General features: G+C 48.5%; 1 protein-coding gene and 1 non-coding gene across 2 annotated transcripts; both read left to right on the top strand.

Moving 5' to 3' along the window:
- The first annotated feature begins 996 nt into the window (after positions 1 to 996).
- NPHS1 (NPHS1 adhesion molecule, nephrin) lies at positions 997 to 19,372 on the top strand. Its single transcript, XM_052656429.1, has 29 exons — positions 997 to 1,054; positions 1,162 to 1,377; positions 1,454 to 1,576; positions 1,746 to 1,874; positions 2,367 to 2,448; positions 2,826 to 2,929; positions 3,104 to 3,231; positions 3,319 to 3,490; positions 3,678 to 3,835; positions 4,085 to 4,229; positions 4,330 to 4,454; positions 5,986 to 6,172; positions 6,393 to 6,522; positions 6,674 to 6,846; positions 7,295 to 7,435; positions 7,533 to 7,673; positions 8,162 to 8,283; positions 9,261 to 9,432; positions 9,528 to 9,684; positions 9,780 to 9,931; positions 11,445 to 11,556; positions 11,640 to 11,821; positions 13,588 to 13,644; positions 15,872 to 15,991; positions 16,131 to 16,155; positions 16,264 to 16,339; positions 16,497 to 16,590; positions 16,694 to 16,809; positions 19,241 to 19,372. The coding sequence occupies exons 1-29, from the start codon at positions 997 to 999 to the stop codon at positions 19,370 to 19,372; spliced, it is 3,729 nt and encodes a 1,242-aa protein (XP_052512389.1).
- LOC128064256 (U6 spliceosomal RNA) lies at positions 18,782 to 18,888 on the top strand. Its single transcript, XR_008200973.1, has one exon. It is a non-coding gene; the product is annotated as a U6 spliceosomal RNA (small nuclear RNA).
- Positions 19,373 to 26,092: the final 6,720 nt, after the last annotated feature.

Raw genomic sequence — 26,092 nt, 5'->3', positions numbered from 1 at the left:
AGCACCTAAGCCCCTGTGCCACAACTACTGAGCCTGTGCTCTAGAGCCCGGGAGAGGCAACTACCGAGTCCACATGCCACAACTACTGAAGCCCGAATGCCCTAGTGCCTGAGCCCCGCAACAAGAGAAGCCGGCATAAGGAGAAGCCTGTGTACCGTAACTACAGAGTAATTATGTCTGCAACTAGAGTGAAACTGTCCAGTAACGAAGACCCAGCACAGCCAAATAACATACAAATAAAATTATTTTTTAAAGTTTTATAATTAAACAAAAAAAAAAGTAAGGAAGGGACTTGAAGGTCAGGTACCGGGGTAGGAAAAGTGGGGGAGTCTTACCCCCAGGCCAGGCCCAGCTCCCTGCTCCCCATGCTGTGTTGGGACCTCCTGGCTCTGACCTGCTCCCATTTGCCCCTGGCCAAGATGGGCCCCTGGGGTCATGGGGGCTGGGGAGGGACCGAGCGATGTGCCTGGCATGTGCTGACAGGGGATTTCTTGCTCCAGCTGTGCTGGGAGGAGCCCTCCGGAAGAGGCCTGAAGCTGGAGACTCAAGAGTGTGCCTGGGGGAGGTGAGGATGAGCAGTGTGAGGACGAGATCAACTGAGAACAGGCCCAGTTCTGCCACTGACTGCATCATCGCTGCCCTGGGCTCACGGGGCCTGCCGGGTTCAGCTGTGGGTTCTCCCTGAGGGGCTGTGAGTGAAGACCAGGGGTGGGAGTGGCATGAGAGAAAAAAGAGCAACAGAGACTGACTTTGGGGAAGGAGACAGAGACTGAGAGAGAGAACCTTAGAGCAGGAAGGGGCGTGAGATAGAATACAGGAGGGAGGGCAGAAGGGGACCTAGGGCAGGAAGAGAGAAAGAGAGAAAGAAGGAGACAAATAGAAAAAGAGAAACAAAGAGAAAAGTAAAGGACAGACATAAAGAGGGACCCAGAGAAAGGCAGGCAGACGCAGGAGGTGGGTGTGGATACCGCGGACACCAAAGACAGAGGACCTGGGATGGCCCTGAGCACCCACATCAGGGCTGAACTACTGCTCCTGGGGCTTCTGACGACAGGTGAGTGGGAGCCTGGGCTGTGACCAGAGCCAGGTGGCCCTCATTCCTGTGGCCCCTTCTCTAGACAGACTCTCTGCCCTCTCCTATTGACACCTCTGTGTCCCCAGGCCTGACCCAGGTGCCGATCCTGGCCTCAGCCCCCCGAGGCTTCTGGGCTCTGCCCGAAAACTTGACAGTGGTGGAGGGGGCTGTTGCTGAACTGCGGTGCGGGGTCCATGCTCCTGGCAGCGCGGTGCAATGGGCCAAAGACGGGCTGCTCCTCGGCCCTGATCCTAGGATCCCCAGTTTCCCGCGGTATCGCCTGGAGGGAGACCCTGCTAAAGGTAAGGGGCCAGACCCTGAGATCCTGAGCCACCAGCCGAGGCTGACCTTGGCCCTGACCTTGGGTCCTACCTGCAGGTGAATTCCACCTGCATATTGAAGCGTGTGACCTCAGCGATGATGCAGAGTATGAGTGCCAGGTTGGCCGCTCAGAGACAGGCCCTGAACTCGTGTCTCCCAGAGTGATCCTCTCCATCCTGGGTATGAATGAGAGACCTCCCCAGGACCGATGAGTCTGGACTTCCGCCCTCGCCATCTCCAAAGTTGGGAGTCCAAGCCTCTGGCCCCGCCCCCCCTTCCTCAGACTCAAAGCCCAAATCCTTATATCCCTCTGGGTGGTTCCAGCTCACCCCAGACCCTTTCTTACCAGTGCCCCCCAAGGTGCTTCAGCTGACCCCTGAAGCAGGGAGCACAGTCACATGGGTAGCTGGGCAGGAGTACACCATCAGCTGTGTGTCTGGGGATGCCAAGCCAGCACCTGACATCACCTTTCTCTTGAGTGAGTGTGGGTGAACTGGTGGGGGCAGTGTGAAGCCCCTGGAGTGGGGAGTGGGTGTATCCGTGATCAGGGCCCTCCTGAGATGGGTTGCAGGAGCAGGCGTGGGGAGGTGCTGAGGCTGGTGTGGGACCCGGTGAGTGGAGGGGACATCAAGGGAAAGGACTGAGAATTTTCGTAATTGCTGGACCAGGACTCAGGGAAGAGGCTGAGGCTCCGGACAGAGATATGTATGTCTTTCTGGTGCAGATACGAGAAGCTATGAATGGGTGATACAACCTGGCAAGGAGGGGAGGGGATAGGAGAGGCCCAGGACCCAGTCCTGGGGCCTCCAGGATTCAAAGAAGCCAGAGCGTGCAGAGGGAACGAAGCTGGTGTTTCGCCTCCAGAACCAGGAGGGAGGGGGCTGTACATCCTGAAGGCTTTCAAGCCAGGCCTCCAGGATCTACCCTGGGGGAAACCTGCCACTCCTCTAGTCTTCTTGTTAACCCCAAGGTGGACAAACAATTTCCGGTATCTCTGCTAATGTGAATGAGGGGTCCCAGCAGAAACTCTTCACCACGGAGGCCACAGCCAGGTATGGAAACTGGGATGCCCCTCTCTCAGCCTGATCCTCCAAGTTTCTCCATGAAAACCCCATATCCTAGGGATTCATGCATGGGAACTTGGGTCAGGTAGGTACATCTGGGACCCAATTCCCCACTTGGGTGCTCTAAAATTTCTTCGTAGGAACCCTAGTTCCAGAGTATCAAGTACAAAGGTTTTGGCCAGGTGTGGGCCTCTGGGACCTCCACTCTCACTGCTGACCCTCAGCTCTCTTCCACGGAGCTCTAGATCCTAAAGGAAACCACCACAGAGACTTAAACTAGGTGTGGGGACCTGGATCCCCACCTCTCTACCTTGACTACCCAAATTTCAGATAACTGACTTAAGAGTCCCAATTTCCCACCCTAGGGTGACACCCCAGAGCTCGGATAATGGGCAGTTACTGGTCTGTGAGGGATCCAGCCCAGCTTTGGATACTCCTATCAAGGCTTCAGTCACCATGAATGTTCTGTGTAAGTGGAGAACTGAGTTGGCTGCTGGGGAACAGGAAATGGGGGGCCTGAGGAGCACAGGGATTATGGAAGGCTCAAGTTCTCAAGGGGGAAACATGGGGGTTCAGAGGCAGGTTGTGGGGCTTGGAAAGAATGGATGGACTCCCCAGGCCCACTGAGTGAGTTGCTCCCCAGTCCCCCCAGGGCCCCCCATCATCGAATGGCCAGGCCTGGACGAGGGGCAGGTGCGAGCAGGGCAGAGCTTGGAGCTGTCGTGCACAGCCCGAGGAGGGAATCCGCTAGCCACACTGCAGTGGCTGAAGGTGAGGGCAGAGGCAGCATGGAGGTGGGGGGAAAGGTGGGGGCCAGGCGCTGGCCCCGAGCCGGCCCAGGCCTGTCTGTGTCTCCAGAATGGCCAGCCCGTGTCCACAGCGTGGGGCACAGAACATGCTCAGGCGGTAGCCCGCAGCCTCTTAGTGATGATCGTGAGGCCGGAAGACCATGGGGCGAGGCTCAGCTGTGAGGCCTACAACAGCGTATCTACAGGGATCCAGGAACGTGGGGTCACGCTGCAGGTCACCTGTGAGTCCTGGTGCCAGCTGCCCATCTGTTGTCAGTCTGTGCCCCAGGGAACCATCTGTTTGTGCCCCCAAACCATGCCGGTCAGATGCCAAAGACCTCATCATCTGTCCCCAGTCTCCTGTCTGTCTGGGCTGATCTGTGAGGCATCCAGCCCAGCTTAGTGTCTCTCCTCCGTTCCTCCCTGCAGTTCCCCCCAGTGCCATTACTATCTTGGGATCTGCGTCCCAGTCTGAGAACAAGAATGTGACAGTCTCCTGCATCACCAAGTCCAGTCGCCCACGGGTCCTCCTGCGATGGTGGCTGGGCTGGCGGCAGCTGCAGCCCAGCGAGGAGACGGTCATGGACGTGAGGCGGGGGTCAGGCTCCTGGGTCCGAGGGCGGAGGGAGCTAAAGGCACATCTCCTGGATCCGGGAGAGGAGGGGTCTGGCATCTGGGATGCCTTGATCCCTGGGGAGCCTGGACTGGGGTCCGGGGCCCCCTGGGTTTAACAGATGAGTCGGTGGAGATGATTCATGGGTCCCTGTTGTGACCTGGGCTGGTATCATGGATGCGGGTGCCCTAGTCCCCCAAATCTGAAGCCCGATCCCTGCCAGGGCCTACATGGTGGCCACATCTCCATGTCTAACCTGACGTTCCTGGCGCGAAGGGAGGACAACGGTCTGACCCTCACATGTGAGGCCTTTAGCGAGGCTTTCACCAAAGAGACCTTCAAGAAGTCGCTCACCCTCAATGTGAAATGTGAGCCTCCACCCTTGCCCGGGGGTACCCCAAGCCTTCGAGACCCTCAACCTCAGGCCCCAGCCCAGAGAAAAGTCACTCTACTTGGCTTTCCCCACAGATCCTGCCCAGAAGCTGTGGATTGAGGGCCCCCCAGAGGGGCAGCGCCTCCGGGCTGGGAACCGGGTGAAGCTGGTGTGTTTGGCCATTGGAGGCAACCCAGACCCCTCCCTCACCTGGTACAAGGTTGGTGCCAAGCAAGAAGGGTTGTGGGGTGGCTAGGAACATGGGGGAAAGATGAAGCTCCTTCTCTCCTCCAGAGTCTAGGGCAACCTGAGTTTCTTGAAAAATACTGGAGATTTTGAGTTTCAGCAGGGAACTGAAACAACAAACACTGTGAGAATTAAATGCAACCTTAGGAAAACTGAGGAAATTCTGGGAAAACAGTGAGAATTATAGAATTAAAGAATTCTGGATCAGCAATGGGAATTCTAGAGAAAAGGCAATAAATTTCATTACAACTAAAGGAGATTCTGGTGAAAGCTTGTAATTCAGGTAAAATGGCTAGAATTTCAGGGAAAGACTAAGAATTCCACAAACAAAGACAAAGGTGGATAAAAGCTAGAAATAGGGGAGGAAAGACTAGTAATTCTACAGAACATTTGAAAAATCACTAATATTAAGTTGAATTCTTGGGATTGGGAGTAAGAAAATGAAATTTCATTAAAATTTAAGAATTCTGACTGAATTCTTGGAGAATCTTGGGGAACTAGGAATCTAGTGGAAATTCTGGGGGAAAGACTAGGAATTCTAGGAATGAAATTCAATTTCATTTTGTTGTTGTTCAGTTGCTCAGCTGTGTCCGACTCTTTGCAACTCCACGGACGGCAGCACATCAGGCTTCCCTGTCCTTCATTATCTCCCAGGGTTTGCGAAAACTCATGTCCACTGAGTTGGTGATGCCATCCAACGACCTCATCCTTTGTCACCCCCTTCTCCTCCTGCCCTAATCTTTCCCATTATCAGGGTCTTTTCCAATGAGCTGGCTCTTTGCATCAGGTGGCCAAAGTATTGGAGCTTCAGCTTCAGGATCAGTCCTTCCACTGAACATTCAAGGTTGATTTCCTTTAGGATTGACTGGTTTGATCTCTGTCTAAGGGACTCTCGTTTAATTGGATGGGGAAATGCCAAGAATTGGGGCAACACAAAGGATTCTAGTAAAGGACTAGTATAATAAGAGGCCATTAGTGGATTCAGAAATCTGTGACCAGGGAATGGAATTAAGGGAAAGATCAAAGAAAATCTTTGAGGAAGGTTGGGATTTTAAGAAAAAGAGTTAAGGAGAGGCAAAAATGAACAAATTCTGGGAAAGGTTTGGGAATTCCAAGGGAGTTTCCCAGTGTGGGAGGTTTAGTAAATATAGCTGGAATGAATTTCGAGGAGTGGGGCTGAGGGTCGGCCGAGCGCACCGACAGTTGCAGGCTTCCAGAAAGCAGAGGAGCGTGGGGGGGGGGGGTGAAGCGTGGGACTGGAGGCGGGTTCAGACTGCAAAATCTCGGGGCTTCAGGGGTCCAGGGGGAGAGATGCCCGGGTGGGTTCTGCTCAATTCTAGTCCCCATTCCTCTGCCTTAGCCGATGCTCGCCGAAGGGGGCGCCTTTTCCACACCACACAACGGCTTTATTTATCTGGGCTGGAGGCAGCCCACCTAATGGGGACGTTTCGGGGGGCAGGGATGGCAGGGCTCCTCGTGGTCCCCCAGTCAGCCTCGGCCCTTAGGACTCGCGCACCGTGACCGAACCGCGGCCGCCCCAGGAACCACGGCGGGTGCAGCTGGGAAGTGTGGAGAAGTCGGGGAGCATCTTCTCCCGAGAGCTGGTGCTGATCACCGGTCCGTCCGACAACCAGGCCAAGTTCACATGCAAAGCCGGCCTGCTCAGCGCGTCCACGCAGCTCGTGGTGCAGTGTGAGGGGCGCACTGCGGGGCTGGGAGGGCTGCTGCGGCGGGGAACTGAGAGGGAGCCTTGGCTGGTGGGCTGGGGGAGTGGAGGCGGCTGGGGGAGGGGTGGATGCCGAAGAGCCCTGGATACCCTCGCGGCTGGGCGGGGCCTGGGTCCCCGCCGGGCGGAAGCCAGCCGGGTCTCCTCTTCACCTCTGAGCCTCGCTCCTCCCACCCGTTCCCGAAGTCCCCCCGACTAATGTGACGATCCTGGCCAACGCGTCGACGCTACGCCCCGGGGATGCCTTAAACTTGACGTGTGTCAGCGTTAGCAGCAACCCTCCAGTCAACTTGTCGTGGGACAAGGAGGGGGAGAGGTGAGAGTGCGACAACCCCCGTCCCTCCCCGGTTCTGATCGCATTCCTGTACAGTCAGAAAGCTGCCCCAGCCCGACTTGCCGTCCTGCCCGGTACCCGGCACCCAGCACCCAGACTCTAGCTCTGGTCCCGCTCCCCGCCCGGTCCACAGGCTGGAAGGTGTGGCCGCCCAGCCCCGCCGGGCTCCATTCAAAGGTTCCGCCGCCGCTGGGAGCGTCCTTCTGAGACTCTCATCCCGTGACCACGGCCACCGCGTGACCTGTAGCGCCCACAGCACCGAGCTGCGGGAAACCGTGAGCGCCTTCTACCGCCTCAACGTGCTGTGTACGTGCGCAGGCCTGGCATCCCTCTTGATTCCTATCTGACCCTATACTACAATACTTGGGTTACAATATACAATCCAATACAGTACAATACCTGAATATTGTCTTTGACTTTCATTCTTAACTTCAGAAACTTTCCCGCTCTTTATCCTGACACTCGACCTGCACCGATTCCTATCCTGCCCATCCCTCATCTTCCTTTTTTGTCCTGTATCCTAACCCCTGACCTTGACCTGTATCCCGAACCCTGTTTCCATCCTTCAGTCTGACTCTGGTCTCTCTGAACCTAACCCCCATCTCAGCTCTGAACTTAATTGCTTCCTTGTCCACAAGCTTAAAATCTCGGCGAGACCTCGACTTCAACCCTTTATACCTGCACCTGATCTCAAATCCATCCCCGGCCGGAACCTTAACAATCTTGACTCCCCGCCGGGCCTCCTCGTCCGCAGACCCTCCAGAGTTCCTGGGGGAGCAGGTGCTTGTGGTGACCGCGGTGGAGCAGGGCGAGGCACTGCTGCCCGTCTCCGTGTCTGCCAACCCCGCCCCGGAGGCCTTCAACTGGACCTTCCGCGGCTACCGACTCAGCCCAGGTGCACGGAGGGGGCATGGAGAGGGGCGCAGGTCTCCAGGGCTCCCGGACGGGGTTGAGGGCGGATTAGGCAAGCTCCTCACCTTTACTTCCCCCAGCTGGCGGCCCTCGGCATCGAATCCTGTCTGGTGGAGCGCTGCAGCTATGGAATGTGACCCGCGCTGACGATGGCCTCTACCAGTTGCACTGTCAGAACTCGGAGGGCACAGCGGAAGCTCTCGTGAGACTGGATGTACAATGTGAGACCCCTCATCACCGTAGGAAACTAAGGAGCTCGGGAGCCCCGCCCATCACGGAAGCCCGGCCCACCCAGGGAATCTTGCCCGCTGTGGAGTTTCCTCACTGTGGAAGCTCCGCATCCAAGGGATATACCCATCCTGGAAACCTCCCCATTCTGGGAGACCCTACCGTGACGGAGCCACGCCCACTTTGGGAAACGTGCCCATTAGAGAGACCCTTTGTAGAATCTCTGCCCACCTACTCCGGTCAGGAAGCCAAGCCCGCTCCACTCAGTTCTGGAAGTCCATTGGACCTACTCTTGTCACTACAGTGGCATAGCAGACGGTGGGGACAACCTCACTAACACCGAGAACTTTATTCCAGAGGCCGACTTGATCACACTCATAACTTTCCTGGACACCTCTAAGACACCCCTCCCACCTGGGGCCCTCTTCCACCATGGCCCGTCTGGGCCCAAATGCCTTCCCCAAGCTCCTGCCTTCCCTAGATGCTCCCACCATCCGAGCTCTCCAAGACCCCACTGAGGTGAATGTTGGGGATTCTGTGGACATAGTCTGCACTGTGGATGCCAATCCCATCCTTCCTGAGATGTTCACCTGGGAGAGGCTGGTGAGGATCTAACATTTGGTAAATAGAGGTGTGGGCTGGGAGATGTGATTTCTTGACTGTAAGCTCCTCGGGAGGAGGGGCACATCTTTGTGATCCTATATAACTGTAGGTGTCAGGACATGCTCCAAGAACTAAGTGTTGAGTTGTAGATGGATAGGTGCATAAGTGAATAGATAATCAGGTGGGTGGGGGTTACATGGTTGGATATATGGATGGATACGTGGTGGGTGGATGAGTTAGTAGACAGATGAATGAGTGGATGGAAGAACAGACAGACAAATGAGCAAGTGAATGAGTGGGTAAATGGGTCAATAAATTAGGCAATCAGACGACTGAATGAGAGAAATGAGTAGATTGATTAGATTAGAGAGTAGATGGATGGGTAGATACACCATTGGTGGAAAAGATGTCTATGGAAGGAAAATGGATAAATGGATGGATGGACGGGTGGGTGCACAGGCCAGTGGAGAGATGGATAAATAGGCAGCTAGGTAAATTGATGAACAGATGCATGGATGTATTGATGTGCATGTGTTTGAGTGAATAGATGGAGTGGATAAGTAGAGAGATAGAAGGGTGAATGGATGGGTAGAAGGAAGCAAATGGTTAGATGAATGATGGGTGAATGGATGAATGAATGGAAGGAAAGATTGATGGATGTATGGATAAATGAATGAATTGACAGATAGGTGGATGGTTAAATACATTGATGGATGGGTGGATAGAGAGTGCCAAGCAAGAATGGTTGAGTATATGGATGGATGAGTAGTTGATTGGATTGGTGGCTGAATGGATGGATCCATGCATGAATGGTTGGATAAATAAATGAATGATTGGGTGGAATGACAGGGAAATTTTTTTCTTTGCTAGGAAGTGATTGTGGCTGGGAGATAGAGGCTACAGATGGGGACCCAGTTTGAGGGCTAATGGAGCTGGGGCTGGACCTGGGGACAATCTCCTGAGTCTTGGACCTCTAGGGAGAAGAAGGGGAGGACCAGAGTCTGGATAACATGGAGAAGATGTCAAAGGGATCCACAGGGCGTCTTCGTATTCACCATGCCAAGCTGACCCAGGCTGGTGCTTACCAATGCATTGTGGACAATGGGGTGGCACCTCCAGCCCGAGGGCTGGTCCGTCTTGTTGTCAGATGTGAGTAACAACCAAAGCCCTAACTTCAAGGCCTGCCACTAAATCCACATATCATGTCCTTCCATATACCTCATGTTGACCTCCAACCCCTCTAGTTGCCCCCCACGTGGAGCATCCTGCTCCCCTAACGAAAGTGGCTGCAGCTGGGGACAGCACTAGTTCTGCCACCCTTCACTGTCGTGCCCGAGGTGTCCCCAACATCGTCTTCACTTGGACCAAAAACGGGGTCCCTCTGGATCTCCAGGATCCAAGGTGAGTCCAGGCAAAACCAGGTAACCCTCCAGCCCTAACTTTGATCCCCCAGCACCAGTCACCCTCCCTGAGTCCCTGCTGCATCTCCGCTCCAGGTACACAGAGCACACATACCACCAGGGTGGCGTCCACAGCAGCCTTCTGACCATTGCCAACGTGTCTGCAGCCCAGGACTATGCCCTCTTCACATGCATAGCCACCAACCCCCTCGGCTCAGACCACACCAACATTCAACTCGTCAGCATCAGTATGGTGGGAGAGGGCTGGGAGGCTGCTGGGAGGGTAATACCCTAAGTAAATCCCCCAGTCTCTGGTTGGTCCCAGAATGACAATGTTCCTGAAACCTGAGAAGTGTTTATGAATGAGGATGGAGTTTTTGCCTGCTCCAAAAGTCCCAATGGAGACTGGATTTTTTTAGGGAAACTGACAACAAAGGAAAAAATGGAAGGGGTTTCTTATTGCCCCAAGCCTGGTGGCTCAGCGGTAAGGAACCCACCTGCCAGTGCAGGAGACACAGGTTTGATCCCTGGTCTGGGAAGATCCCCTGGAGAAGGAAATGACAACCCACTCCAGTTTTCTTGCCTGGAGAACCCCATGGACAGAAGAGCCTGGCATGCTACAGTCCACGGGGTCACAAAGAGTCATGACTGAGTGACTGAATGCAATGCAACTGAAAAGTAGATTTTCGGGAGTCGCTGGATCTAGGTTCAGCTGTCATCAAGAACTCTCCATCTCTCTGGACCACTTTTCTCTGTGTTGGCTATCTTGTAAGGCTTCCTAACAGTGATATGAACGTACTAGGATTAAGATCCACTGGCTCCCCTTGACTCCCAGCCCATTCCTGAACCAATCAGGTGGTGAAAGGAAGACAACCTGATTGTTGTTCTTGTTGGCGAGACCCAGTCATGTGTCCATCCTACAAGGAGTGGAGTCACTTCCATCAGACGCACGTGGCCTGAGAATGTGGGCGAGTGACTCTCCAATGGGTAGTCAGTGTTCTGTAACCAGAAGAAATGAGGGGAATGGATATGAGATAGACACAAAAGTCCACTGCAAGAAACGTGTGTCATACAGTCAATCCTCATCATTGGCAGAGTCTGTATTTACAGTTTTGCCTGCTTGTTAGAATGTATTCATAACTCCCAAATCAATACCCATTCTGCTTTCTCAGACATTCAGGGGACTGTAAAGAGGGGATGAAAAGTTTGAGTCACCCAATGAGTACACTCTCAGCAGAGGTGGAACAAGACGACAGTCTGCCTTCTTACAGCCCTCACTTTTTGCACCTTTGTGCTTTTTGTTAATCATTTTGCTATATAAAATGGCCCTCAAGCACAGCACTAAAGTGCTATCTGGTGTTCCTAAGCTCAGGAAGGCTGAGATGTGCCATTTTGAGAAAATACTTGTGTTTGGTAAGCTTCGAACAGGTGTTGAGTTCCAGCAATTCATTCAATGTTAATGAATCAATAGATGTATTAAATAAGATATCTTTAAGCAGAAACATGCATAATACAATATCATACATTAATTGGTTGATGAAAATGTTGTGACTGGAGGCTCGTGGGAGTCTAAGACTGCATTTCCCTTGGAAGCAATGGCTTGGTATTTTCTAACTGAATGTTCCCAGTGACTTTAGAGAACATAACCACCATGAATAATGAGACTCAACTGTATATTTGAAATCATTCTTAGCAATAATCTGGAAGGAATCTTCCAGAATCCTTCTGAATCCTCTATGTCCCCCATCTCTTACCTCAAAGGCCGCCCTGATCCGCCATCGGGACTGAAGGCTGTGAGCGTGACCCCATATTCAGTGGGCCTGGAGTGGAAGCCTGGCTTTGATGGGGGCTTGCCACAGAGGTTCCAAATCAGGTAGGTCTCTATCATGAAAGGAAAGGGTTGTAGCCAATAGGCCTGGGGCACCTTCCTGATTGACTGCCCTCCCTTTTATGCAGGTATGAGGCTCTGGGGACTCCAGGGTTCCTGTACATGGATGTCCTACCACCCCAGGGCACCACCTTCACACTGACTGGGCTGCAGCCTTCTACACGATACAGGGTCTGGTTGCTGGCCAGCAATGCCCTGGGTGACAGCGGACTAGTTGACAAAGGGTCCCAGATCTCAATCACCACCCCAGGTGGGAAGGGACATTCTTGCACAGTTTACAGAATTACTCAGAGGGTTTATGGGATGGAGTCGATACTATTATTCCCTTTTGCTGATGGAGAAACTGAGGTCCAGAGAGGTTAATCAACTTGTCAAAACTCACACACGTAGAAGGAGCTACAGATGAAATTTAAACTCAGGCAGATGAACTCCAGAGACTAGATTTTGCCACTAGACTATACTGTCTGAATGTGATTAGTGACACAAGGGAAATTCAAAGAGAATTTGAATCGAATGAAAATGAAAACAAATGAAAATTGTGAGGTGCAGCTGAAGCAGTGCTTAGCAAGAAATTTATAGCACTAAGTTCTCATATTAGATTTTTTTAAGTCTTCAAATTGACTACGTTTCCATCCTAAAAAGACTAGAATAAGAAGGGAAAATTAAACCCAAGGTAGACAAAAGGAAGGAAATAATAAAGAACAGAAATTAAGGAACTAGAAAATTAAAAAGCAATAAAAGAAAATAATGAAACCAAAAGCTGATTCTTTGAAAAGATCAATGTTTATAGAGCTAATCAAGACAAAAAAAGAAAGAAGACACCACTCTTAACCAATATAAGGAATGAAAAAGGGAACATTACTACTGATCCTACAGACATTAAGGGAAAATTAGGAAGTACTACGAACAACTTGATGTCAATAAATTCAGCAACTTTGATGACATGGATTAATTCCTTGAATATGAACGAGAACATCTGGACTCTGGTAGACTACTACCGTGCAGTGGCCAATCACACAGAGGCTGGTTCCAACAAACCTGGGTTCAAGTGCCAGCTCTGCAACTTCCTAGGTGTGAGACCTTAGGCAAGTTACTGAAGACTCAGTATAACCTTTGAGCCTCAGTCTGTAAAGATAAAGTGTGTCTCCAGTCTCTGTACCTCAGTTTCTGAAAGTAAGGTCTTTCTTAGACAATTGCAATAAATAAATAAATTAATATATCGAAAGCTCTTAGAACAGGGCCCTGAACAAAGCTAGTGCTATGTAGATGATAATTTAAAGAAATGCCCCCACTCACTTTTTACTTTGCCCCAGGAAAGTTCCCTTTTTTTATCTTTTCCTTTCTGGTCAGTTCAGTTCAGTCACTCAGTCATGTCCAACTCTTTGCAACCCCATGGACTGCAGCATGCCAGGCTTCCCCGTCCATTACCAATCCCAGAGCTTGCTCAAACTCATGTCCAGTGAGTTGGTGATGCCATCCAACCATCTCAACCTCTGTCACCCCCTTCTCCTCCTGCTTCCCGCCCCCCCCCTTTTCCTTTCTGGTAGGGCAGACTTTTTCCTCATGGAAGTAAGGACTCTTTCCCATCCCTACAATGTTGCCTCCTCTTTCCCTGTTCCAGTTTTCCCTTTAAGCTCTAAAGCATAAAGTAGTACTATATTCACCTCCCTTGCTCTAAAACTTATACCTATATTAAGGCATCCAGAGAACCCTGCATTTTTAAAAATTAATTCCCCCAATTGACAATGCAGGTTAAAGGAGCCTTCCACACCATAAAGCACTCATCAATGATATATTATTATTATTTTATTATTAGCATTAGCTTTAGAATGGCTATTAATAGTATCATCATTATCATCAGCAATTTCCAGTTCTCTTTGAAATATTCCTAAAGTCAGAAATTAGTTCCTATAAGTCTCAAAACTGGGTTGCAAAGCTTAATAGGAGATGTAGAAATATTTAAGGTTTATCTCAGTTTGTTGATGTTAATTTTCATTCTCTATCTCCACCTCCCAGGTCTAGACCAACCTTCTCGAGAACCCGACTACCAGCTACCCACAGAGCAGCCTGCAGGTAAGTCCTCAATCACCAAATAGCCCTCTCCCTCTTGAAAACAACTTTCTGGTCTCTAACCCTACCCCCTTTGCCTTATGACTATTGCCCCTTAAGACTAAGTCAGCCTCATAGGCCCTCACTCATATCCTTAGCTCTTCCTCTTACTTGAGTGTGATAAATTTTCTTTTTTCCTAATTTACCTGCATGTGATAAAATTTCTCTCTTCCCTGTGCAGAGCCTGTGTCAGTTGGCTTTTGCTGCATAACAAACTATCCCAAACATGGGCACTTATAGCAACAAACATTATTTCTCATGATTCTATGAGTGGCTGAACAGTTCTGCTCTGGGCTATGGTCAGCTGGCAGCTCTGCTGGGACCTGCGGATCTAGGATAGCCTCTCCTCACTCGTCTGGCAATCTGACTTGTAGTTGGGACATTGGAGATCACTGGGTCACATGTGTCTCCTTGGCTTGTTCACATGGAGGTGGTCACTGGAGTCCTAAAAGCAACAAGAGAGGGCAAGTTCCAATTTATAGGCACTTTTCAAGCTTCAGATTATTTTTTTATTTTAATTTTTAAATATTAATTATTAAAAAAATTTTGGGGCAGGCCATGAGGCATGTGGGATCTCAGCTCCTTGATCAGGGATTGAACCCACACTCTCTGCATTTCAAGTGTGGAGTCTTAACCACTGGACCATGAAGGATTTCCCTTTGAGCTTCTCATTGTGTCTTATTGGCTGAAGCAAGTGGCATGGCTCAACTCAGAGTTAGTGTAGGGGGAAGTCTTAAGACTATGCATGTTAGTTGCTCAGTTATGTCCAACTATTTGTGACCCCCATGGACAGTACATCGTCAGGCTCCTTTGTCCATGGGATTCTCCAGGAAAGAATATTGGAGTAGGTAACCATTCCCTCCTCCAGGGGAGCTTCCTGACCCAGGGATTGAACCCAGGTCTCTTGTATTGCAGGCAGATTCTTTATCATCTGACCCACCAGGAAAGCTCTCAGACGATGCATATAGTGAGACAATCATGACCATTTTGCAAATAATCAATCCCCTTTAGAGTCTGAGAAGGTTGTAAATGACAGAAATTCAGTTGTTGTTGACAATAAAAAGAATGGCTTGGCTCATGAAGTTGAAACTCCAATTGTGGCTGGATTCAGGTACTCAAAATGTTCACCAAGGATCAGTTTCTCATTCTCTCAACTTTGCCCTCAACTCTGATGACTTCTTTCTCAGATTTTTCTCTTAAGAAGGCAGAGAAGTCCTCCCACACCTTCAACTTTTATTTCACTTCTTAGCAACTAGCCAAAGCGTGTGCTAGGTGTTCTGCCAAAAATCTACCTTGGGTCAAATGCCAGTCTCTGAACTGATCACTGTGGGAATGGGAATGGGAACTCTTAATGGCCAAGTCAGGCCATGTGTCCTCCATGGAGTCCTGTGGAGCCAACCAGACTGAGAGCAGGGAGTAATGACTGGCAAAGGAAAATGAGTCCTGTTAGCAGGAGGTGCAAAAATGGGTGCTGAGCAGATGGCTGCTGAGAGGGACTTAGTCTTATCCTCAGGGATATAGCAGAGGATTCTGATGTTGTCTGAGATGGAAGTTTGTGCAAAAAGGAAGTCATTTGAGATGAAGTTTGAAAGAAGAATAGAAGCTTGCTTGAGATGAAAGGACATTGAAAGACAGACACTCTACTATTTAAAGGCTTAGATGTGTGGGTTTGCCTCAATGATTCTGGAAACAGCCAGTGGTTAGTTTTGTGTGGCTGGAGGGTCAATAGTTGGTGGGCAAAAGTGAAGATGTGGGAAGAGGCCAGATCAGAGAAGATCTTGAATGCCCAGCTAAGGACCTGAAGTTCCTACTTGAGTCCATACATGGGGCTTGGACAAAGGTAGCATTAGCAGTAGCACTGCTAATGGCTTGATTTGAGAAAGTAGCCACCTGCTCTGGGGTGGCAAAAGGAGTGAACATGGAGTCTTCACGGTGGTCCAGTGGTTAAGACTGTGCTTCCAATGCAAGGGGTGTGGGTTCAATCCCTGGTTAAGGAACTATGATCCCACATGCCCTGTGGTGCAGCCAAGAAAATTTTTTTAAAAGGAGTGGATATAGAAACCCCTGCCCATCTGCTTCCCTGACCTAGGAGGAGGGCTTTGCTTGGTCAGCGACAGGCTTTTTCAGAGAACCTCAACTGAAGTCTGAAACCAATTGTTTGGGCTCATTAAGGGGGAACTTCCACCCACAGGACCCTCGGAGATGCCCTTGCTGCCTGTGCTGCTTGCTGTCGGAGGTCTTTTGCTGCTTTCTAATGCCTCCTGCGTCGGGGGATTCCTCTGGCAGCGGAGACTGAAGCGTCTTGCTGAGGGTGAGAAGAGACCCTTCTCCTGCTGGGACAGAGGTCCAAGGGTGATGGGAACTCTGGGTTTGCTGCATACTGAAGGTCTCCCAGGGCCAAATGGGCTCAAGGGGTGTATCTCTGACCCCTTTCCCCCTACTTCCCTCAGGCATTTCAGAGAAGACAGAGACAGGGTAAGTGGGGATATCTGTCTATAAGGAAGACTTTGGGGAGGAGGTTTGAGGGTGACAGCTGTCAAAGGGTCAATGCCCAACTGCCTCCCCATGCCTCCATCCTGGAAGGTCGGAGGAAGACCGAGTCAGGAATGAATATGAGGAGAGCCAGTGGACTGGAGATCGGGACACTCGAAGCTCCACGGTAAGTGGGGGTGGTCCTGACACCCCACTGACAGGGGACTGACTGTGACTAAAATCCCTCCATTAGCTTTAGGTTCATCATTGTCCTTTCCAGGAATGATGGAGTCAGAGGATGGAAAACACTTAATGTATTTTTATTGGTGGGGGGTTGTGGACAGGTTAGCACAACAGATGCAGAGCCATATTACCACTCCATGAGGGACTTCAGCCCCCAGCTGCCCCCCACAATGAAAGAGGTGTCTTATCCCCGAGGTGAGTGGTATGCACAGTGGAACATCCCCTCCCCATCTTTGATACTCCTGACATCTGGACCTAGCTGTCTGATCATCACTCCCCCCTGCCACTCCAATTCCAGGTCTCAGGGCTCTTGAGGAGGAGAATATGGCCTTTCCTGGGCACCTGTATGATGAGGTGGAAAGAGTGTGTGCTCCATCTCAGGCCTGGGGACCCCTCTACGATGAAGTACAGATGGTGAGGAGATTTATATCCACAGAAATATTTCCTAGTTAGTGCCAGAGATCCCCCTCCTACTGCCTCTATTAGTTCAGGTAAGCTAGCTGCTGTAGCATAGGGGCCTGGCCATAATCCAGTGGCCTAAATGAGACAGCTATTTCTTTCTCATGTAGCAGTCAGAGGGGAGCGGCCACGCTACACATGGTTATTCTGCCACCCATGTTCTTTCCATTGTGTTCCTCTGCTATCCTCTAGTGAGTTGAACAAGTTTACATGGATGGGCCAGTTCACTGGGGGTTTCAGCTTGTGGGAAAGGGAAAAAGAAAGCATGGTAGAGGCACGACCCTGACTTATGGTCCAGGCCCCGAAAGGTACACACTGCTCTTATTCCACTGGTGAGAATATGGACATGGCCACACTCTAACTGCAAAGGAGGCTGAGAAATGCAGTCTCCTTGGCAGCTCTGTGCCCTACGAGGATTCTGTTACTGTGGAAGAAGGAAGGTGTGTATTTGGTTGGATAACTAGCTATTTCCACTATACTGGTTACAGCAGACAGATAGAGAGAAATACTTTTTTGACCCACTCAATGGAAAAGTCAACGGATAGAATTGTCTTCAGGCCCACCCAGAATTGCCTCTCTAAAGACAATCCCTAGCAAATCCAGGTTTCTATCCTATTAGATTATAAACCTTCAGAGAAAGAGAATGCCTCTCATCCAATCGCTCCAAAGCCCCAGCTCGGACACTTAGTGGTTTAGCTTGGTTCACATAGTTGTTGCTGAATGTTGCTGGTTCACTGAGGCAGGAGACAGAATATATACTAATTGGACAAATCTGGGGCAGTGTCCACGCATGGCATCTGGGATTAGAGGCCAGCCCCACTCAGCCCATTGAACTGAGAGTGGGAGAGAGATGCAGAAGCCAGAGGGAAGTGAAGATGGTGGCTGGGCAGGCACAAACCACCAACAAGCACCTTGACCACCAACTAAGCCCCACCTACTGGCTCACAGAAAGAGATGGGGCAGAGCCCCTGCCTTTCCGTGTGGCCTTGACTAATGCTCTGGCATCTGTGGGCCAAAGACTTCCCTCTGTAACTCTGTTCCCATTGGGGCACCGACCTCCCCAGCACTGTGGAAATAGCGTGATGCTGTCCATGGTGCTGAACACACATGCCCTCTAAAAGCACAGACAGAGCCTGCACACTTTTTCTGTAAAGGGCTAGATAGTAAATATTTGGGGCTTTGCAGGATATAGTGTCTTCCTAAAAACTACTCAACTCTGCCATAAAAATAGCCATAGAGAATACATAAATAATTATGACTAACTTCCAATAAATCTTTTATTTTTGGACACTGAAATTTGAACCTCATATAGTTCTCACATGTCATGAGTATCACTTTTTTAACAAATATTTCTCAGCAATTAAAAAATATAAAAAATATTCTTGGGCACTACAAAAAACATGCAACGAGCCATATTTGGCTGCTTGCTCTAAAGTTTGCTGATCAAAAACAACCATTTTCTCCCAAAATCTAAGGCAAAGCACATCCTCAGTAAGGACCACCCTACACGGCCTTTTATTTCTTCTATTTTGATGAGGTCGTGTTCTGGACATTCATAAGACCAACAATCAAGATTCACATGCCACAGTTCCCATAACTGATGTTGTTGTTCTGTCGCTAAGTTGTGTCTGACTCTTTGAGATCCCATGGACTGCAGCACACCAGGCTTCCCTGTCCTTTGCCATCTCCTGGAGTTTGCTCAAACTCATGTCCATTGAGTTGATGATGCCATTCAACCATCTCATCCTCTGTCTCTGTCTTCTCCTCTTGCTTTCAATATTTCCCAGCATCAGGGTCTTTTCCAATGAGTTGGCTTTTCACATCAGGTGGCCAATGTATTGGAGCTTCAGCCCCAGCATCAGTCCTTCCAGTGAATATTTCATGTTGATTTCCTTTAGGATGATATCGTGGGCTAATTAAGTTTCACGTACTTGCTTAAGCAGCACATATACTAAAACTGGAATGATACAGAGAAGATTAGCATAGCCCCTGTGTGAGGATGACATGCAAATCTGTGATGCGTTCCATATTCAAAAAGAAAAGTTTCACATGTATGACATTTAAATTGCTTTTTGACATGAAATCGTGAGTTATCTTGGATTTGCTTTAAAAGAATTCCTGTTAGTGGGGGCAAGGGATGAGAAGATAGAGATAAAAATAAATCAAGATTGACCAAAGGTTGGTACTGTTGAAATTAGGCGATGGGTTCATGGAGGTTTATTGTAATCACTATCCTCTTTGTATATGTTGGAATTGCCCTTATAATTAGAAGCTAAAACATTTTTCTTTCCTGTGAAGTAGAGCAGGAGGGTGTATCCCCCAGAGCTGCAAACATGACTCACCCATAGCATCTCTCTATGGTTCTAACTCCACCTTTGCTTGTCAGGACTCCTGTGATTTCCGCTGGCCTGGGGACAGATATGAGGACGCAAGAGGAATTTATGATCAGGTGGCGGGAGATCTGGACCCTGTGGATCCCGATGCTATACCCTTTGAGCTGAGGGGACATCTGGTGTGAGAACCTCCTCAACACCCTTTTCCTACACCTGCAAGACACAATATGCCTATTGTCCTTTTTATTCCGGGCTAGGCTGAGCTTGTGAAGTGAGCTCCATTGGATACAAAGGGACTGGGCTTTTTCAGAAGGAGAAGTGGAGGGGTGTGTGTAAGTGACAGATGGTTCAAGCTGGTCCAAGTATCAACAAGGCTCCTCCTAGGCTTGGTTTTAGAGTTCTCTGTAGGGACGCAGGGATTGTAAAAGACATCTCAATAATGAAAAGTGTCTTCATGCTTTTTGAAGTAAAAATTTTAGCAGTGGTAAAAGACATACTAAAAACTCAGTTCATTTGGAGTTCAACTAAATCTGAAATAGTAAGTGGAATTTATGAGCCATTATTATATCCTACTTGTTTTATGCTTTTCCACAGTTATCTACAACACGGTGTATAAACTATGACACATATGTATACGTAAATAGACTCTATAGAAAATAAACAGACTTTATTGAAAAAGCTGTGCTCAAAAGAATGCATACTGTACGGTTTTGCTCATAGAAATTCTAGAACAAGCAAAGCTAATCTACAGTGACAGAGCAATTAGTGGTTGCCTGGGACCATGAGAAGGAACTGACTACAAAACAGTAGGAGAAAACTTTTGAGGGGGTGATAGAAATATTCTATATGATGACTGTGGTGGTCAAAACTCACTGAACTCTATGCTTAAGATGGGTGCATTTTATGGTACATAAATTTACCTCAACAAAAGTGACCTTAAAAACAGGCACCATAGGGTCTTTCCTGGTGGTTCGGTGGCTAAGACTCTGTGCTCCCAATGCAGGGGGCCTGGGTTCAATCCCCGGTCATGGAACAAGACTCCAAAAGACCACAATTAAAGATCCCACATGCTGCGGTGAAGACTGAAAATCCTATGTCCCAGACCTGGTGCAGTCAAATAAATAAATACTTTTAAAAAGGCACTATAATAAAGCCTGTTCATACTGTTCATGGGGTTCTCCAGGCAGGAATACTGAAGCGGTTTACCATTCCCTTCTCCAGCGGACCAAATTTTGTCAGAAGTCTCCACCATGACCCATCTGTCTTGGGTGGCCCTACATGGCGTGGCTCATAGTTTCACTGAGTTAGACAAGGCTGTGGTCCATGTGATTAGACTGGTTAGTTTTCTGTGATTGTGGTTTTCAGTCTGTCTGCCCTCTGATGGAGAAGGATAAGAGGCTTATGGAAGCTTCCTGATGGGAGAGACTGACTGAGGGGGAAACTGGGTCTTGTCTGATTGGTGGAGCCATGCTCAGTAAATCTTTAATCCAATTTTCTGTTGATGGGCAGGGCTGTGTTCCCTCCCTGTTATTTACCTGGGGCCAAACTATGATGGATGGGACTTCCCTGGTGGCTCAGACAGTAAAGCGTCTGTCTACAATGCGGGAGACCCGGGTTCAAGCCCTGGGTTGGGAAGATCCCCTGGAGAAGGAAATGGCAATCCACTCCAGTACTATTGCCTGGAAAATCCCATGGACAGAGGAGCCTGGTAGGCCACAGTCTATGGGATCGCAAAGAGTCGGTCACGACTGAGCGACTTCATGACTTCACGAAACTATGATGGAGGTAATGTAGCTAATGGCAACCTCCTTCACAAGGTCCCATGCAGGCACTGCTACCCTCAGTGCCCCCAACCCTGCATCAGGCCACCGCTGACCCACGCCTCCACAGGAGACTCCTGGACACTCCTGGGCAAGTCTGAATCAGTCTCTTGTGGGGTCACTGCTCCTCTCTCCTGGGCCCTGGTGCACACAAGGTTCTGTTTGTGCCCTCCAAGAGCCTATTTCCCCAGTCCTGTGTAAGTTTCGGCAGCTCTGTGGTGGGGTTAATGGCGACCTCCTCCAGGAGGGCTTATGCCATACCCAGGTCTGCTGCACCCAGAGCCCCTGCCCCTGTGGCAGGCCACTGCTGACCCGTACCTCCACTGAGAGACACTCAAACAGTTCTGTCTCAGTCTCTGTGGTTTTTCTGGGTCCTAGTGTGCACAAGTTATGTTTGAGCCCTCTGAGCGGGGTATGGGGTTTGATGTTGACATTTGGGGAATGAGGGTGAAATGTATTGAAATTCTTTGTATCCATCTTAGAACTTTTCTGTAGACCTAATATTACATCAAAATGAAAGTTAGGATTTTATTATTTTTTTTAAAGTTAGGATTAAAAAGTACGTTGCCGGGATTTCCCTGGTGGTCCAATGGTTAAGACTTCACCTTCCAATTCAGGTATTGCGGATTCTATCCCTAGTCAGGGAACTAAGACCCCACATGCAGTGTGGCCAAAAAACCAAAACAGAAAACAGAAACAATATTGCAATGAATTCAATAAGGACTTTAAAAGTAAAAGTTCACATAAGAAAATCTTTAAAAAAAGATTTTTAAAAGTACATTGTGAAGGTTTATGACAAAGTCATAGACACAAAGAATAGGAAGTACCACCGCATCTCATGGGTTGTGCAGATCTGACTGGTTCTTTCCATCTTCCCTCGATCTCGTCATCTCTTGTCTGCATCCCTCAGCAAATTCCTCTCACTCTCTCCTTATAGATACCTAGCTTCCCTCTTCGTCCATAATTACTGCTTGTCCAGAGACTGGCTGCCCCAGTTCTAGAGCACCACACGCTTGCCTGACTGAAATGTGGTGGCTTTATTCCACATTTCAGACGGACCAAGCTGGATGGGCTCAAGTTAGGTTAAGAAAAGGAAATCATGGGGAAATGAAGACTATTGAGTACTGGAAGAAAGTGGAAATACTACCTATCAGAACTTGTGAGAGGCATCAAAAGCAGAATTTGGGGAAAAAAATTTAACCCTTATATACTTATACTAGAAAAGGAGAAAGCTCCAAAGTCATGAGGTGACTATCCCAAGAAACGAATAAATGAACCACAGAATAAACCCAAAGGAAGAAGAAGGAATAAGAAAGCTAAATCAAATAAATTAAAGGAAAAATGCAGATTCTTGTTTAAAAATCCAGAAGTATGGTCTTTGAAACTAACAAAATATACAAATCTGACTACATAGTAAAGAAAATCATTAGGATTATGAATAAAAAAGGCGATAAAACTATGAAAAGGAAGGGTTAAAGATAAAGTAAAAGAAGGATTTTCCTGGTGGTCCAGTGGTTAAGACTCTGTGCTCCCAAGGCAGGGGGCCTGGGTTGAATCCCTGGTCAGGGAACTAGATCCCACATGCCTTAAAAAAAAAAATCTCGTGTGCTGTAAGGAAAACTGGGGATCCCAGGTGCCGCAACTAACAGCCAGGGCAGCCAAATAAATAAATATGTATTAAAAAAAATAAACTAAGAGAAAAAAATAAGAGCTTTCAGTCCTAATGGTATTCTGTAGGCTAAAGCAATCTCAAAGACCGCATGAGTGTGTGTGTGTGTGTGTGTGTTCATGCACATGTGTGTGCTGGGTGGAGAGCCATGGCCCCCCCTCCCCGAGGTAAGGTGTCAGAACCCAAGCACAATGAGAGGGCTGCCTAGCGCAGGCTCTTAGAGCCCTGGGGTAATGCAAAGGGCTAGTACCTGGGACAAGGGAGGCAGTAACAGTGGGAAATCAGTTAAATACAGAGGGATTCATAAAAGAAAATCAATATATTAATGACAGCTGATTTCTCATTATCAGAGAAGGGAACTTGCATGGATCAGATTGCATCACGAACCAAGGATAGTGGTTAATTCATTCCATGTGCCTGAGGACAGGAAGAAAAAAGAAAAACAAAACTAAACAAAAATGGTCAGGAAAAAGCATGTGCTTATGGGACTGTAAATCAGTACAACCATTTTGCCAAACTGGCTGTATCTACTAATTCTGAACACACACATACGCATGCGCGCATGCTCAGTTGCCAAGTCATGTCTGACTGTGACCCCATGGACTGTAGCTCATCATGCTCCTCTGTCCATGGGATTCTCCAGGCAAAAATACTGGAGTGGGTTGCCATCTCCTTTTCCAGGCGATCTTCCTGACCCAGGGATCAAACCCATGTCTCCCTCTTTGGCAGGCAGATTCTTTACTGTTGAGCCACCAGGGAAGCCCATTTAAATTGTATATTCATCCAACAGATACTATGACAATGAAGATAAATGAACTACTGACCGACAACATGGTTGAATCTCACAAACACAATACTGAATCCAAAAGACTCAAAAGAGAACATACTGTATGATTCCAACTCTTTAAAGTTAAAAAGTGAAAACTGATTTATGGCAAAGGTGGTTTCCTTTGGGGGAGAGGGAAACAGTGACTTGAAACGGACCCAAGGAGGGTTTCTAGGGGACTGATAATGTTGTTCCTTGACCTGGGTGCTAGTTACACAGGTGTTGTCACTTTCTGAAATTTATCACACTGAATACTTGTGATTATATGCATATTTCTTTCTCTGTATTATACAACATTAAATTTTTTACAGTATAGCTCATAGATGGTATGATTTTTCTGGTATGGTGAACAACCCTTGGTACCATTCTGAAGAAATACTAAATTATATTTGTCATTCTATTTATGATACTGTTTCATTTCAGAAAAAAGTATACTTTAAACCACCCCCCCAAATATGCATACATGTGTATTTGTGTCATATTAATTTTAGATAATTATAAACTTTTCTTTGTACCCATATGAATGCTTTTAAAGATATTTTCAGGTTGTTGAGGATGCAGACGCAGTGTTCAGCCTGCCTTGACCCTGGCTTCTCAATGTCTGTTGTTGTTCAGTGGATAAGTCGCGTCTGACTCCTTGCAACCCCATGAACTGCAGCATGCCAGGCTTCCCTGAAACTTCCCATCATCTCCTGAAACTTGCTCAAACTCATGTCCACTGAGTCAATGATGCCATCCAACTATCTCATCCTCTGTAGCTCCCTTCTCCTCCTGCCCTTAATCTTTCTTAGCATTAGGGTCTTTCCCAATGAATTAGCTCTTCACATCAGGTGGCCAAATTATTGCAGCTTCAGCTTCAGCATCAGTCCTTCCAATGAATACTCAGGGTTGATTTCCTTTAGGACGGACTGATCTCCTTGCTGTCCAAGGTACGCTCAAGAGTCTTCTCCAACACCACAATTTGAAAGCATTAATTTTGAAAGCATTAATTCCGCGCTCAGCCTACCGTAGCACCCTCCATAATGGGGCAACCAAGAACGTTCAGGCAATTTCCCAAAACTCCCACCAGGGGGCAGTACCGGCCCGTTTGAGAAGAATCAATATACCAGAAGATTGGTTGTGTATTGGGATCTGGAGCTCAGAGTGTCTGTGTCGTGGAAGCGAATGTCCTCTGCACGTTGTGGTCACTGAGGCCCAATATTAAAGGCGAAGTAGCTGTGTAGGGCATTGAGATGCAGAGGACCGCAGGAACACAGTGTGGGAAGGGATTTTCCTAAAATTGAGGCTGGAGAATAACAGGGAGTGGTAGGAGTTGAGGTTGGTGAGATGGGCAAAGATACATTATGAAGGATTGTAGTTTATCCTCTGGGTGATAGGAAGCCACTGAACAGTTGAAACAACAACAGATGAACAGCATTTATGAGTTGTTTCTACATGCCAGTCTCTTCTAAGTTTATGTATTCTCTCCCAGAACCATCAGAATCACTCATGAGCTCAGTTGTTCTGTCATCCAGGGTTTATTCACCCTTTTCCTGGTGATATGCTGTCTTCTCTTGGGAAGCATCAGTCAGTGCCCAGGTCCCCTACTTCGGATATATTTTGTACCAAGCCCCGACACTACCTGGAGCTCCACCACTAGGCATAGCTCTCAGAACTGGCCAACCAGAGTGTCTAATTTTCCAAGCCCAGTGATTGGCTTAGGGTTCACCAGGCGGCCCAGTCAGAGCCAATGAGAGGACTCTGAGGACTGGCCTCCCACTTAGAACTCTTGCCCCGCCTCTGAGCTAATATTAAAGCTTCTTTCACTCTCACCCCGAAGTCACCCACAGAAGGACAATCTGGGAGCTTCACTTAAGCTCTTCCAAGGCTACTGGCAGCTTCTGTCTTAGGACAGACCTCAAGGTTAACTACAGATGAGACTTCCCATTTCTCATCCCTCTTGCTCAATAACCCTAAAGAATTCACCCTTAGTTCTGGATTGCCCCATCTTGGGACAGTCTGTACTTTTCACATATGTAAATATCAACATCAGACGGATAATCTCATCACCATACCCCAGTGCACCCCCCACATCTCTACCCTGGGAGAAGAACTAAATTCTCCTGATTGGTTAACACAATGTCAGAAGTCAGAAAGTGGGTTTTATTTCTCCTGCCAACAGGAAATTCCTCCTACTTCCAAAACAGGAAATAGAAGACAACCACACACATCACTAGTTAAACTTAAGTGTGGCTCACCTATGCCTAATCTGAGAAAGGAGCAAATTATTTCTCTGTTCAATAATCTCCTTCTATCACCATTAACCTTTGTGATCCACAAACGAAAGCAACTCATCTGCTGTTTGGTCCTATCTCCTTAAGAATAAGCAAGGGGGTGGGGGGGGGGGGGGGCGGGAAAGTAAGACCTGCCAGCTGAGAAATAAAAAAAAATATCTTCTCTAGGGACTTCCCTGTGATCCAGTGGTTAAGAATCCCCCTGCCTATGCAGGGCACACGAGTTCGGTCCCTGGTCCGGTAAGATCACACTTGCCGTGGAGCAGCTAAACCTGTGCACCACAGCTACTGAGCCTGTGCTCCAGGACTTGTGAGCC

This window comes from Budorcas taxicolor, chromosome 18, assembly GCF_023091745.1.
Source record: "Budorcas taxicolor isolate Tak-1 chromosome 18, Takin1.1, whole genome shotgun sequence".
NCBI classification, from domain to species: Eukaryota; Metazoa; Chordata; class Mammalia; order Artiodactyla; family Bovidae; genus Budorcas; species Budorcas taxicolor.
The sequence above is the reverse complement of the archived record's forward strand: the minus strand, read 5'-3'. Positions and strand labels throughout refer to the sequence as shown.